The 15,980-nt window shown below is 42.8% G+C and overlaps 1 protein-coding gene across 1 annotated transcript in view; it reads right to left on the minus strand.

Annotated features, from left to right (window-relative positions):
* Positions 1 to 14,778, minus strand: part of foxo1a (forkhead box O1 a) — a 29,154-nt gene extending 14,376 nt beyond the window's left edge. The window contains exon 1 of the mRNA XM_044353786.1: positions 13,741 to 14,778. Within this exon, the coding sequence (XP_044209721.1) occupies positions 13,741 to 14,418 (678 nt within the window). The 5' untranslated portion in view covers positions 14,419 to 14,778. The remainder of the gene's footprint in view (positions 1 to 13,740) is intronic.
* Between the last annotated feature and the right edge of the window lie 1,202 nt (positions 14,779 to 15,980).

The following is a 15,980-nucleotide window of genomic DNA, read 5'->3' on the forward strand; positions in this document are numbered from 1 at the left end:
AGTCTCAAGATTAAAAATGGAAACTGACCCTAGGATATGGTACGAACCAGAAATAGGTCGTCTCTGCCCTCTCCCTCCATCCCCGCCCCCTTCTTAGTCCTCTATTCCTCCCTTGTCCTTTCCCCTGGCTCCTCCTGGGACATCATGCACATGCACTACTGGCCACAGCTGATCGCACACTCGTGTTGCAGCAAAAAAAGAGTCCCTTTCTCACCCGCTGACGTCAACTTCCAATAATTCAATTTGGCAAAGAGGGGAGACAAGAGGCCCGGACACTGAGTGCTCAGTGTGGAGCTCCTTAAATTCACTTTAGGATTCTATGAGTCCAAGTAGCAGTCTATGACTTCCAGGAAAGTACCTCTTCAAAATGGTCATTGTCAGATGCTCTGTTATATGACTGATCGTAAAGCGCAGATGGAAAGGCAGAAAACGCAAGTCATGCAAATCTAAGCAAGCAAATCTGTCTGCAAATGTATTTACTGACGGCCTCTTGGCAGGATCTCCTTTTCACAATCCTCTGCAAGGAATCTGAGTTCAACCAACCACCCTCCCCCCCCCCAAACACACACACACACACACACACATACTGAACTTGGAAGAATGAGAGGATGGTGACTAGTTAAGCTTAAGATTGATCGGTCACACAAATGCTGTAGACAAATGATAAATACGCTGTGAGTTGGTTTTTATGCATACGGTGAGAAACAGCATAACCACTGACACTCCGGGATCTTTCATCGCCGTATGATAGTGTGAGACGAGCGGCGGAGTAGAGGGGCTATTAGTGAACTTCCTGCTGCATTGTATCCGCACAGGAAGAGCTGGCCGGTCCTGATACTGATCCCACTGAAGCCTCTGGTTTCTATGCAAAACACTGCAGAATGAGGCCCTCATAGAAGCGGTGTAGGGGACTAGCTGGAGAAAACAGTGGGTTCAAGAGCTACTACTTCCTAATCAAAACTCTGTAGTCTGACTGGGCAAAACAAGAGGAAAAAGGAAAGAGGGGGCCCTTGTCCAGGTAAACTTTTTCAGCAGGATTACAATGGCAGATAAAGCTCTTACTGTACATCTTACAAACAGTTCCTCGCTTATGATTTGCCCTCAATTATGGATCCAAACAAACAGAAACAAATCATGCGCTATTTCCTCTTTTTTTTTTTTTTTTATCCAGGTCTGACATTTGGATAAATTGCTCCAACAGAAAGCTTGGCTGTATGCATAAGCGAGTGATCGTACATGCTGTAAAACCTTCAACAGCCAATGAGGTTTTCGCTCTTCCCTCGTATTTATTTCACAAGGCCGGCGAGAGAGGAAGAGCAGTTGACTACCTCCAGTTTAAATCTAAAAAAAAAAACAATGCAGGAGAATTGTTGGCATCAAAGGTAAATCACAGTATGTTCTTGAGCAATTTCAGCTCATTTAAGTTATAAAAAAAAAGCACAGAAATGAAACATTGTGTTACTTTAAATCAATGGCTGAGTTGTCAATTTAAATTTGCATTTTGTTGCTTTAAGGCCTTCAAGAAATAAGAAATGAGGACTATCATTTTTCAAAATTCAAATGAATAATTCAAAGCAAACTGTGATTAAAAATTAACAGATACAATCAACAGGCATTTTTCACCTTTGCAGTGATTAATCTTCAACTGACACATCAGCTGTTTTCGGTGCTTACACTTTAACTGCCTGTTCAGTGTTTCGACTGATAAGTAAGTGCTTCAGCTTTAATCATAACTTTCTCACGAGCAAGGAATTTACATTTGAGAACATTTTAACCTTTCAAAACCTTTGAGAAATGTTTCCGGTGCAACTTCTCAGCAGTGGCGAGCACATTTCTTCAGAAAATCACATTTCCCATTGTTACCGATATCTGAAAATCTTTTTTCACTTGGGGGGATTAAAGGTTTGACCACAGCACCCACATGTCACCTTACCTGGAAACCCCACAAACTGTGTGAGCTTTATCAGTACGTGATTCAAATTTCATTTCCTCTTTTTTTTTTTTTCTGACAGTACATACAGTAACGTTGTTTATGATGACTGCTATACGTACTTTTAAGATAATGTCCCAGCAGTGTGTTAAAGCGATCCCAGCTCCCTGTTTACATGTCGACTTCTCTTGTGCTCGCTGATTTCCTGACTCAGACTTAAACGGCACGCAGCTCATGTGTACAGACAGGGACTGGGTTGTGCTGGCTAAGCTTGCCATGCTAAAATATGTGCATGTGTTGCTATGTGCAACACAATGTGAGTCTGTAAATGCACAGAGCTGTGTCTGTGGAGCTGGGGGGATATTTTTCGCCTCTGATCAGCAGAGCGGCTGGGCTGGGCTGCTGCCTGCTTTCGGCCTGGATAAAGATGCAGTGTGTGGACCACTGCTGGGTGCCTGTGTGGCGGCCTGCGCCCATAAGCCTGACCCGCCAATGGAGGGAGGGAGGGAGGGAGGGAGAGGGGAGTGTTTGGGGGGTTATATTTATATGCTTGTTACACCAGTTCGACCTGGCAAACACGGGGATATCCCCGAGCTGTTTATACTGCTAGATGTTGATTCCGACAATAAATCACCATTTGGTTAGAGAGCTGAGAGGATTCCTCATTATTTGTGTACTTGTCTTCTGTGATATTTCATTACACCGTAAAACACTGAGATAAATATGTGTCCTTCTGAACTTAGTGCTTAAAAACATACTCAAACATCAACTGAAAATCAGAGAAAAATGCCTGCCTATACTGTTTTTTTCCTTCAAGGAGATGATGCAGGCTATTTGTATTCTACTAAACTGAGTTCCTAATGGTTTTAACTCTCCTGGCATATGCACAGCATCCATGATGCAGTCTGTACACCTGTAGGTTGGGCTGTAATGCACTTACCTGTTTGCCAGATCTAAAATTAACATGACTCAATCTCTGTCACAAAAAAAAACAAAAAACACACACACAAAAGAAACCTTATGAGATATAGTGGAGCCATTATAATCCTTTTATCACAAAGTAATTTTTTTTTTCTCTCACAGGCTCATCATGAAAAGGAAATAACAGTGACACATCGCAAAATAAATAAATATATGTGAATGTCACAGAGGGAGCGCTGAGAGACTTTATTCAAGTGAAGTGTTTTTTAACAGAAACCGATGACTAGATAGTGACTGTGCTCCATTTTTCATGTTTATCTTCGGGATGATATGATAAAAGTTTCTTCAAGTGTTTTAAAAATGCAAAACACAGTTTGTTTGACATGAAAAAATACTGCTTTGTTTAACATTTCTGCGCAGTTGTTTTTTTTAATGCTATCGTCAGAGTCCTTGTTACTCAGCCTTGTCGCGATTACACAAGCGCCGCCGATGACACGCGTTCAATATACTGCGCGTGCGATACTATGCTAAAAGTCTCATGAGGGCAGTTGTGATGGAAAAATACGCTGAAAAAAAAAAGGGTGTCGCTTGTCTCTCTCTGGTTATAAAGTGGAACATGACCGATATGTATGAGTACAAGAACTCTGACAAATGTTTCAAATCTCCTCTGATGAATATTAAAAAAAAAAGCTTGCAGATGTGGTGACTCAGGGCTCACATTTTTGCGAGGGGCAGTACACGGAAAGTGTGACATTAAACCGGGGCACCGAAGGCTGGACTTGGAATCCCAGTAAGTGGGGCCATTATCAAACTGGCACCAGAAAAGGTCAAGACAGGAGGTGCACATGAGTAAACCAAAGCCTCACTCCAACATTAACTTTGGCTCTATTTAACCGAGTTACATTTCGTTTAGCTCCGTGTGTTCGTGATTCAGCGCTGGAAAAGGTCAAAGGGATGTCTGCAAATAAATGCTCTCCTGATAATATCAGCTGTCAGTTACATGACTGTTAACCACGATGTCTTGATATAAAAATATAAAATGATCATATGGACGTACTGATGAACTGAAGTATTTCCCAGCTCCGAGTGGGACAAAGAGGAAGAACGAAAAAAAAAAACAAACCATGAAGGAAATACTGGAAGAGGAAGAAGCCACAGAATCTGGCATCACGTTCAGCGTTGCTTCCTCTTGTGATGACATCACTAGCACGGTGCTGCATACCTTGTGCTGCTTTCAAAGTACCCACTTCCTGTCAGCTATAGGCTGAAATTTGCATCTCTTAAAAGGGAGAGGAGCAGGTGGAGGAAGAGAGAGGTAATAGAAGGCTAGAATAGAGGTAATTCATGCAATCAGTGCGGCAAACTACATGTCCTGACAGAAAAAAAAAAAAAAACAGAGCCGCTGGACTATACAGATTTATTTCACTCACGTTGTGTGACAGTAAATGAATCACTTTTCATGAGATCACTGTGTTTCTATAATTCAGGTTTTCCACTGTTCTGTCCTCAAGAGAAGCACAAAGACATGACGAGTTGAATAAAACAGATGATACAAGCTCGTGTAAGTATCATATGCATGGTATATACTGTATATGCTCTCGTATTAGTGCAGAATATAAGATGCGAGATGCATAAAAGCGAAAACAGCACCGCGGTAGAAGAGTGAAACTATGAGCACGTTTTTCAGTTGAGCGCACTTGGCTGCATCCCAACTTTTTCCTCCCATTTCTCAACCTTTGGTAAAAGTCAGTGAAATAATAATCACATGTCATGATTAAACAGAACGAAGCTGCGAATGACACAGTCTGTCAACAATGAAAATGATTCAGGATTTGTAACATCCAAACACAAAAAACCTGTGTCGTCAGCGACTCCAGATTTTATTTTTCCTTTGGTATCTCTCTTGGGGACTACTTCAACCAGAACATGAATGATTCATTGAGAGAAAAAATGAGTCCGCAAGTGGTTACATGTTTTAATCTGCCTGACTGGCACTGCTGCGTTTCCTAGAATCCAACACAAGAAACCTGAATGAAGAGCCACACAGGATGCAACCCGCTGACTCTCAACCCCCCTACAGTACATCTTCCCACCACAACATTACATCCATTGTGAACGATTGTTTCTGATGATATAATAATAATAACTTGCTACAGAAATGTTATGGACTTACAACACCTTTCCCAGTTTTTAGTGCCTGCAGTATGTGCATGTCTGCTGGTATCCTCTCCCTCTCCCTCCTGTGAGGTGTTTCTTTTATAAACACTTCTTTAGCCAAGATCCTCACTATACAACACAGACAATAGCGCTGCTATGTTGCAACACCGACGCACACCTCGACCGAACGCTCCAGAGGGAGGTTCAGTTACGCTGTGACGCACTTTGACCTCGAAACAAACTATTAGTTCCCGTGACAACAAAGGGGGGGGGGGGGGGGGAATCCGCCGTCTAGTGCGCAGTCATAACGGCACTTCTGATTTGAAGTGTGCATTTGAATTTCCACCCATGCCAGCCGGGCTACAGGGCTGGAGTGAGCATTCATGTATGTGATAGAGGGCCTGAATGCATGTGTGATTGTGTGATAATGCCGGCCCAGTCTGACAGGCACCATGCATAATCGCTTTAGGGCGGGAATTGCACAACAATGTGGGTCTGGGTAATGCCTGTGGTTTGGGGCCCTCAGCAGCGAGTAGTCCCGTAAAAGTGTTGCTCTACTCAGCACCCTGTGTGTCTACAGCCAGCTCACACACACACACACACACACACACACACATACACACACACACACACACACACACACACGAGCGCATAAGCTATGAGGAATTGATGAAAGACCGCATTTTTCATGTGTGAAGAAGCGTTGAGGGATTTTACTTCTCATTTCAATGGTGAAATTATTAAAATCCATTCCACAGTTCCTCTTCTCACACTATAAAATAATGCTGAGGTCATCCAGCCCACACCGCAGGAGATTTTTTAACAATTTTCCTGACTGATGAGAAGTTGTGATGGCAGACAGAGCAACAGCATGTTCTGTGAAACAAACTGCCATGCCTGGGCAAACCCTCTGCCAAAACAGACGGTCACGTGCTCTCGTCCCACTACTACCAAACCCTCACTCAGAAAAAAATAACATTCTGACTCATCCTAAATGACTGTTTACCTGACCACAGCGCTGGATGTCAACTCTCTGTGTTTTTCGACTCCAGACTAAAGCAACCTGCGTGGGCATAATTTTTTTTTTTTTTTTCTGTCCTGCGCTCGACTCTCTCCTCGCCGGTGTCTTTTTTGTATATCGCTTACACTCTGTGCAGTAACTGGATGGTACACTCGCTGAATGATCTGGTCTACGGCCAGAAAAAGAACTGACAAAACAAATCTCTGGCAGGAGTGCAGCAGGGTTCACAAATTCACAAAATGAAAGAGGCACTTTGCAGGGATTTTCCTGGGTCATTTCCAGTGAAATAAAGGCTTCGAGTGTGACATTGCCAGCTCTAAAACCAGTTATGTCACTCGCTAAGGTTAAACTGTATATCTAATCAAAATATCGCTTGCGGCGCAGACAGATATCATTCCTCGATTCAGTAAACGTACAATTTTAACAGATTATGCTCTAATTAAATATGTTTAGCTAACTTAAATATCTAAAAGCGTGGGGGTCTGATAGCTGGTTGTATTTTGGATTTTGGTTCCAAGTTGATAACAGGTTCATTAAAGTCTAAATCTTACAAATCTCTTGTCAAATCTTCAATCACCTCTCATATTTTAATAGCAAAGAGCCAAATAAAAACAAACACTCACATAATCATGTAGATAAACTGAAAATATGTAATAATATCACTCTCTTTTTCTCAAAAGCTAAACTAAATTAATCTGACTAGTTATTCAAAATGATTCTAATTCATTCGCTATATAAACAGAACCCACTTTTCTTTGTCTGCTATGATAAGCACTTAACTCAAAATTTCAATTTCAATAATTTAAAAAGGATATTAAACCTTTTTTTTTTTTTTTTTTTGCTCAGTGGAATAAAATCTCTCATTCGTGGCCACCAGACAGTTCTCCATGCAGGAAAACCTTGACTGAGTGATCTCTGGCGGACCATCTGTTACATCAAATAGCATAGCAACCCTCTGCAGATACATTGTGGATTGTTCGACGCGGGAACGGAAATCTTAATTATTGCCCTTTTAAACTGGAACTTATTTGCATGCTATAGGGGAACTCATGTGCAAGACAGTCTGAGAGGCGGAGCGGTGACCCGACAGAATCTGAACTTTTTCAGAGACAAAACTACAAACCTCAAAGCTCGACTGAAAACCAGACAGACAGACAGGACTCTCTGTGTGATATGTGGCGGGGAGCTTCTGCCCGCTGCCTGTTGGCTTCCTCCCATAATATTCTGGACACGCTGTTGAAAGGGTTACTATGAAACAATGACCCAAACAGCACCGGCACATGGAATCAATTGCCAATACTCACCTGAGGTTAAACTGATGCGTCTTTACAGCTACAGAACGGCCGTGAATAGATCCATAAATAAACACACGTGTACCACACACAGACATAAACATTCAAACACCATTCAGTATTCCTGGCTCACACCGACGTGCTTTCCTGCCTCCTTTTTTTTTTATTTTCTGTCTGTTAAGGTTTGAGTCAGCGATTAATATCCTAAAATGTTTCTTGTAAGAGGTAATGAGAGGCAAAAAAAAAAAAACAACAACAACAGCGAGTACTCGTGCCAGTGCTGAGAGGTAAACAAATGTGGAGCGCGGCAGAAGGAAAACATGAGGTTGTGAAATCATGTGTGGGGCTACTAGTTTCACACTGTTGCTCAATCCAATCAGAGTGGATGGGCACAGTTACATCACTTTTGAACATGATGATGTTTTTCACTCATCTGCGTCACGTTTTCTATACTGTGCTGAGCCAAAAAAAACATCTGAACAAGTGGATTTACTGCGGCTAGTAGATTCATCGATGAGTTGGTCATCATAATCAATCGTTTAAGTCATTTATAAGTGATTAATTAATTTCTTGCATCATGAGACAATGAGCTGTCTTTGACTTAAATGTCACTTCTTCTCTGGAACTTCTGATGGGCTTTTTTTTTTTTTACTTTTTTCTGACATTTTATGAACTCAGAAATTCATCCGCTAAAAAAAAAAATAAAAAATAATCAGAGGATTCATTGATAATAAAAATAATCATTACCCGCAGCCACTGCAACTACCAGAACACCTTACAAAGGCTAACAGGTAGCGTTCATCGATACTCACAGCTGCTTTTTTAACACCCGTGGTGCGCCAGCTATGGTGATTCAGCACATCAAAGCGCTAAGTGATATCAAAAGCAAGGGGGAGAGAAAAGGGCAGTTGTAAGAAGATACTGGATTAAAATCAGCTGGGGGAGAAAAAGGGAAGGCAGAATATCACGCCACAATAAAAAAGATATAAAAGCTTGTGCTGGAATGTTCCCTGTGTCGGCCTGTCGGTCTGCCTGCCATCGTGTCTGTGCATCTGCCAGCAGCAGGGCTTTAATTATGAGGCCCAGGTTATGTGCGCGCACACACACACACACACACACACACAGGAGACTTGCGTCCCACATATCTCTAACACAGTGCCTCACAGTTCCGCTGACTAACCAGTGGCACCAGACTTTGGCCTGCGGCTCCCTGATTCCAGTAAATGTCTTGTTATGCAACTCCTAACGAGAGTCACCCAGTCTGAACTTAGAGCATTCTGGGTCTCTATTGCTCTCTCTCTCTCTCTCTTTCTTTCTCTCTATCTCTTAATTTTTCTCCGAAGACAGTAAGCGGTTAGCTCCTTGAGGTTTGACGGGAGGGAGGGGTGGGGGGTGGGGGGGGTGGGGTGGGGGGGGGTCCAGTAACCCTTCAAAACACAAAGTGTGGCCTGCTTTGTGCAGCAGCAGAAAAACCAGGAATGGAGAGGCAGGCGGCGCAGGCAGGAAATGGGGAGGAGGGTGAGGAGAGCTCCTCCAGCTCTTTGCCTGAGAAACACAGCTGCCCCTCATGTCTTGGGGCAATGCCAAGGTTGGACTCCTCGACTGCCTCAGGGGGGGTGAGGTGTGTGTGTGTGTGTGTGTGTGTGTGTGTGTGTGTTGAACCAGGAGAAACAGGACGACTGCTGTTCTATCCAGCTCCCTGTCCTACTAATACACATTCAGACTCAGAAACAAGCTTGTTTCTGAACTGTGATAACCAAATCAGCTTTGTGCTCGCTCAGGATTAGAATGCCTTAATTCTTAGCTTCTGTTTTTCCTTAAGCTGTGTTCTTTGGGTCCATGGGAAAGACATTTTAGATTACGCTATGATGCAAAACACAAAGGAACAATCTGTCAGGAAAGTTAAAAAATCAAAGCTTATAAAACAAAACGGGTACAAGGATACTGTGACACGTAATAATATTCTAAATCTAGCAGCGGTTCATGTCTGAGTAATATTAGCTGAAAGATTGTTGTATAATACAACGGCTCTGTAAGTTCTAACTCAGTTTTTTTTTGTTTTTTTTTTTTTAGATGAATGTGCCCATAGAATATCTACCGGTGTTCACAGCGAAAGGCAAAGTGAAGTTTGAAGGTTATGAGACGCTTCACACATCCAGAGACAAATTCCTCATGGCGTCAGTGTCACTCAGTCAAGACGACACGAGATGCTATCTGAATATTAATCACCAGTCAGGTCGCTGTGATCCATAACCACTTTTTAAAGGCAACGTAGATAAGCTATGACTAAGATGCTGAGATTAAACACACACACACTCATATCCCACACAGCTACACCGCCCATATGAGCCTCTCGTCTGGGCGAAACCTACGGTGTTTACTGTAAGACTAAGAGGGATCAATGGGTGCATTTACATGGTAATGACCCGTGTGTCACCTGCTTACAATCGGCTCGGACCTACATGTTTGTCTGCTCCGACAGAGTTTGTTTTGAGATCCGTGGGAGTGTTTACCAGCGTAGGCTGAGGAATTTCAGGTCAAGAGAGCGCCGTGTACAGAGAGAACCTACGGCCGAATTGATCTCCATACTGACATCAAAGAGTACCTGAGCCATCCAGCTCCATTGGCTGAAATCAAATATTTATCCAGTAGTGACGTACGGAAAGTAGAGAAGTACAGGAAAGAACAGATTTTTGGCAGGAATGCAAGGCTGTGTGTGTACTGTATATATTGCACTGTATAACTGCATGCTGTTTGTGTTTGTCCCTGCTTAAAACCGTATGACATACATGAACATATTAGACGGTGAAATAAAGAAAAAAACTCAGCCGGCACTGTTGACGGATGCACAATCTAACCAAATTTTAAAGCCACGGTTAGCAGACAGCGAAAGAACAGGACATATTAGAACTAAATAACCAGAGCCGCAGAGAGGTTTTGGTGATACATAATTTGCGCCATCTGTTCTTCTTCCTGTTGGACGGCGTCCTGTGCCAGGGCCAGTGTCCAGTCCACTCAGAGAGCTCCTTCAAGCTGGTCCCACCTGGCACAACTGTCCTCAAAATTCACACTGTCACAGACGGCCTGAGAAGTGTGGAGGCTGTCATGAGTCAGTTCAGACACGACCGACTGTGGGAGATCGGCAGCGCTGTGAAACAAGCTAGCCCTCAAACAATTACCGAGCAGACAGCCTTAATCATAGAGTAATGAAAACTTCATGCGCTTCAACGAGATCACTTCAGGGGAGCACCGTCTGCTTAGGAGGATCAGTCACACGGAGGGATGATTCTCGGTCGACTTGGGAAAGATTGGACGTGAAGTAAATTACTGACGTTTCGAGGTGTTGAACAATCACTGGTTGGCTGTGACTTATGTCAACATGAGCTCCGTCTTACAGCACAAAAAGAAGCCACAACAAGCCCGTATGTGACTAAACGCTCAACCGATGAAGCGCTTCCACAAACCACAGAACATTTACAGTCCCTGTTCTGAGCTCTTTTGTTTCTTCCTCTAGTGAAGGTTCACAGAGTTAAAAAAATAAAAGGGGGTTTAGTTTGAGTGCTTTTTGTGCAAATGTCTAAAGTCATTTTGCAGGGCTGGTGTCTTTGGAATGAGGTCTGCAACACAATTTACATATTTTCCTGTTTCCAATCAGTCATGTGACCTCAGCTGAGACAAAATGAGAGTGGATAGGAATGCGGTGGAAGATGACATTTGGAATTTTTTCCACAAGAAAACAAAACAATGCATCTTGTCCTATCAAAATTGTAATAAAAATAATCAATAATGATGCATTGAACTGTTTAGAAAAATGACCACTGAAGAAGAAACAACACATAAACTCACAGCTGGCCACAAAATCACCAACTTACATTATCATCTCTCCCACATAGGCGTTCTCTCCTCTCTGGCCCCGGCTCATAAGTAAGCTCGCTCTGAAGAGACAATGCGTGATAGCCCCCCTGTGTGGAAGCGAGGGGAGCTCTATGAATAACTCCCCTCGCAGCAGTGAATGGCACTTTGCTTTTCCACAGTATTACTCAGTCTACACCCCCAACATGGCAGGATAAGCAGCGAGGCAGCCCAGGCAGCGGCAGGCTGAGCGGCCCCTCTCTCCGAGCCGCCAATCACACAATAACCGTTAAACGGATGGAACGCCGCCGAGAAACTTCACTGTTTATTTAGGTGTATTGAGGAAGATTAAAAAAAAAGGCACAATGGAGAGACGGTCACGGTCTTTGTCGATGTGACTCTGCTGCGTGCTTCCCAGAATGTAAATGATCTACTGTTGTAGGTGATGATGCAGAGAGACAATTAACTCACAGCCCCTTTGTCTTAACTACCCTCTGCTATATAATAACTTCCGAATTACACTGTAACCAGCGAGTATGACCAAGAAAGTGTTGACCGCAGCGTGTTTCACAGTTATTGAGGGAGAGGCACCAGTCCTGACATTCCTGTGGCCCACTGAAAAGTCTACACTCTCACCAGAAATACATATTATATCATTCATAAGGAAAAATAATAGAGAGAACAAACCTTGAAATTCAATACCAGCCCTGATTTTCCTGTTGATAATCCACTCCGTACATGACTAACACTCCGTAGGTGTTGGCACACATTGCCAATAGATTCTATATTCTGTAATTACATCCTAGCTTCATGGGTATGATAATTATTCTGGGGTTCACATATTTCCCAGCACACACACACACACACACTTATTGTAGGCAAACCACTTTGCTTACCACAGAGCAGTAGAGGCACTGAACCATGTATAGTACAAATACCAATAATCTTCAAAGGAACCAAACCTACCTGGGCAGTATCACCACCCTAGCAACACATGTGCCCAGTGCCTGTTTGGTTTACTGTGTGTATTTCACAACAGCAAAGGGGTTTTTCCACTCTGGTAGTTTGACTGACAGGACTACGTTTGACAGCTCAAGAGTATTGTGCTTTTTCTAAACACTGAGGTCATAATGGATGAATGTTGACCACATTTAAAAAACCATTACAGATATGGAAAGATATAAAAAGTTGTAACTTGACTGATATTTTTTTAATATCTCTGTCTATCTAAATGAGTAAGAACTAAATAAGATTTGTGGATGACATGAGTGTGTCATCTCCGCACATGACTCAAACATGGGAGTCTGCTCTGTAGGGGGAAGACAAAAACACTCCACAACTGCTTTAAATTTCGTCGGCACCCCAGACAGCCTATAACAGAGGGAAGCCGTAATAAATCTCTCAATGCGCGACTACGGGCTCAATATGATTTCCCGCTGCGAGAGTAGACTGTCATCAATTTATTGTCAGACACCACTGAAACTATGTGTCTCCAAAGGGAGGTTTACGCCCTTTCAATAGTGTTCAGTGGGAGGGCCTGTCACACCACATCAGAAATTTTAAGTCCCCTCTTGTGTAATGTTTTGGACAGTTTCCAGGACACATGAATGCTTCTGGTATCTCGCTGGTTCCTTACGACATAGGCGTACAAAACACCGCTTCTTTCAAGCCGCACACTCTGATATGGAAAACTGTGATTGAGCTTTAAAATCTACCATAAATTTTTAAGATAACAGCAGAGAGAGAACGGAGCTGTTTCAATCAAGCCAAGCAAAGAAATCACAGCATTGAGGGAAGCAATAAGGCAAAGAGAAGAAGAAGAAAAAAAAAAACAAAAAAACCCTGTTGAGTCAGCAGACTAATATAAATCACATACTGCAGGGAGAAGTCAGATGACTGTCATGGTCATGGTAGCAATTGGTCAGTTTACTGAATTGCCGTGAACTGGATGGATGACAATGAAGGGAGACATGGTTTCACGAGACCATGAATGGAGGAAAACGATAAACAATTTAACAGTCGTTTAACTCTTCATGCAGCTTTTGTTAATGTAAAAGCCTTTGTGACAAAAAAAAAAAAAAAAAAAAAAGGAGGGATGGAAAAAGGATGCTATGCAAATATCGGCAGTGCTCTCTGCAGGAGATGTGACACTGATAACACAGGGGATGGTGTTAGATGATGGAGATAAAAATAAATAAATAAACAACCCTGACCAAGAAGCATTATATAGTTACAATAAACTGACTATGAAGCACCACAGACAAGACCGAAATCCCTGGAGGGATATTACAGTGATACCACAGGAGATAAAAACATAACATAAAGCACAATGAAATCCCTGTGAGGCCACTGTTAAGTACCACAAACACGAAACTTCCCACTGGAAAAGTTTGTTCAAGAATTGGCACAGGGAACTGCTTTATAAGGCAAGGCAGCAGCCATAAGCCATTCATGGTGTGAACTCCCACCCCCCCATACACACACACACACACACACACACACACACACACTGTATCTAAAGAATGACAGTACCAAAAAACAAACAAACAAAACAAAACAAAACCTACCTTCCAGCCTGCAGAGCTGTTGCTGTCTCCTTTGTCCTTGAAATAAGGCACACTCTTCACCATCCAGTCATAAATCTGAGACAGAGTTAGTCGGTTCTCAGGAGAACTTTCGATAGCTTTGGTTATGAGGTCTGCATATGACATATTCCCCCATGCGTTGCGACGGGAGGAGCTGCTCTTCCTCTGGGCAGCGGCGGCAGCTGCGGCCGCGGCCGCCGAGGACGACGAGCCGACCGGGGAGGAGAGCAGAGACACCTGCTGCTGCTGCTGCTGCTGCTGCTGATGCGGGAGTTGCGGGTTCGGGTGCTGCTGCTGCTGCTGATGCTGCTGATGTTGCTGCTGATGTTGTTGCTGATGTTGCTGCTGCTGCTGCTGCTGCTGCTGCTGTGGAGGTTGCTGGTGGACGCAGTTCTCCTGACACTGGAAATCAGTGCAGAGGATGACAGGCTTCTGCTCCGTGAAGTCCTCGGTCTCCTCCAGCAGGCTGAGGTTGTTGATGAACTCGGCGTTGCCGGCGGGCTCCTGCTTCACAGACGGCACCGGCGAGGACGTGTTGGAGTCGCCCGGGTTGATGAACTCCGGTCGGGGCAAGGGCCAAGTGCACGACCGGGGCCGCGACAGGGGCTCAAAATCCGGGTCGATTTCCACCAGGTGTGGCTGCTGGGCCGCTTCCGCCATGGTCGAGAGGTGATGGAGCCAACTGTTAAAGTGTCATGTAAATGTGACCCGTCGCCCCTCAAAACTCGCAACTTCACGGATGAAACGTAAGCGAAAACAAGATAAATCTGTCCGGGTAAAACAGCTCCGCCTGGGCGCAAGTCTACACTGAAAGTCACATCCCAAGCCGGTAAAAATCTGAGTTAGCAATGATAAAAAAGTATGTCTCTTAAAAAAAACAAAGTATTTCACGTGGAAGAAAGCTGTCTGAGTGCCCAGAGTGTGTTGAGTCGCTGATTTGTTTTTGTTATCCAGTCGTAGTGATGTTCCGTCTGAGCCCCGTTCAGCCTGTTGCCTCTCTGTGTTGTACAACATGTGAGGACTTACTGGAACTATCATTTGTCAGCTGACACCGCCCACATGTGAGTGACAGCACAAAACAGCCAATGAATCACATCCTAAGAGTTGCATTTAAAAAAGCTCCGTGTTTTCATTCTTTCGCCTAGTAAACATCTTAACTGGAGACCAAAAAAAAAGAAAAAAGAAAAAAAAAGAAACTTTTCTCTGTCACTGTTGGTCTCCCTCGGAAAATATTCAGGCTACCAGCTCAGTGATTAATATATTAATTATTTTACACATTGCTTCAAATGATTAATAATTATACGTTCCCGTTACATCACTACAACTGGTGCTGGGGGAGCACAAACATCCTGTTTCTTGATTAAAAAAAAAAAAAAAAAGTTATCTAAAATCATTTTCTAATTTCTCACCCAACAATATTTTTGACCAATCTGTTCCATGAAATATATTTTTTCAACCTGATATTTGTGGGAGATTAAATATAACAAGAGCCTCTGAGCCTTTCTAAATTAGGTTTTACACCCCAGACACATCACTGCTGCCTGTGTTACTACTGGTGCTGCTATAGTCAGTGATAGATATATTAATATCAGTCTGAGTTGCACATAAAATAGATATTTTACAACCTATTTACACCATCTAAAATACCAAATAAATAAAATAAAGCAACAAAACGCCTCAAATCAAGAGGTGGCACACAGAAAAATATGACTACATCTTAATGGTGATAATAAAAACAAAGATAAACATTCAAAAAGTAGAAATTCAGATTCAAAGACATGTGTAGTGGCTCCTCTGTAAAATTTATGCAACAGCACAGTTTAAGGCTGAGCGGCAGGTGGTGGATGTTGGACCAACTGTGGAGTTTATTGACATCTTGTGGCCATTGTGAGGTACGACAGGCAAACACATCCTGTAGCTCATCTCTTCCGCATTTAGCTTTTATTTAGTTAGCGTGAAAAAAAAAAAGATTAACAGCACACCAAAAGACATTGGTTGAAATGTTCACTATCACCTTCAGTGTGCCATCTAGCCTACAGATCAGCTGCATTGTGCTGTAATTATCTGTTATCAGATGAAATTAAGTTAAGATAAACAGCAACCAGTCAACAGTGAAGTTAAAAATAAATAAATAAAACATATATATATATGTATATACTAAGTTTTAAAATGCTGGGCAAATATCAATCAAAGCAAAGATAAAGAAGATTCACTTGTGTCAT

This window comes from Thunnus albacares, chromosome 6 (assembly GCF_914725855.1).
Source record: "Thunnus albacares chromosome 6, fThuAlb1.1, whole genome shotgun sequence".
Classification (NCBI taxonomy): Eukaryota; Metazoa; Chordata; class Actinopteri; order Scombriformes; family Scombridae; genus Thunnus; species Thunnus albacares.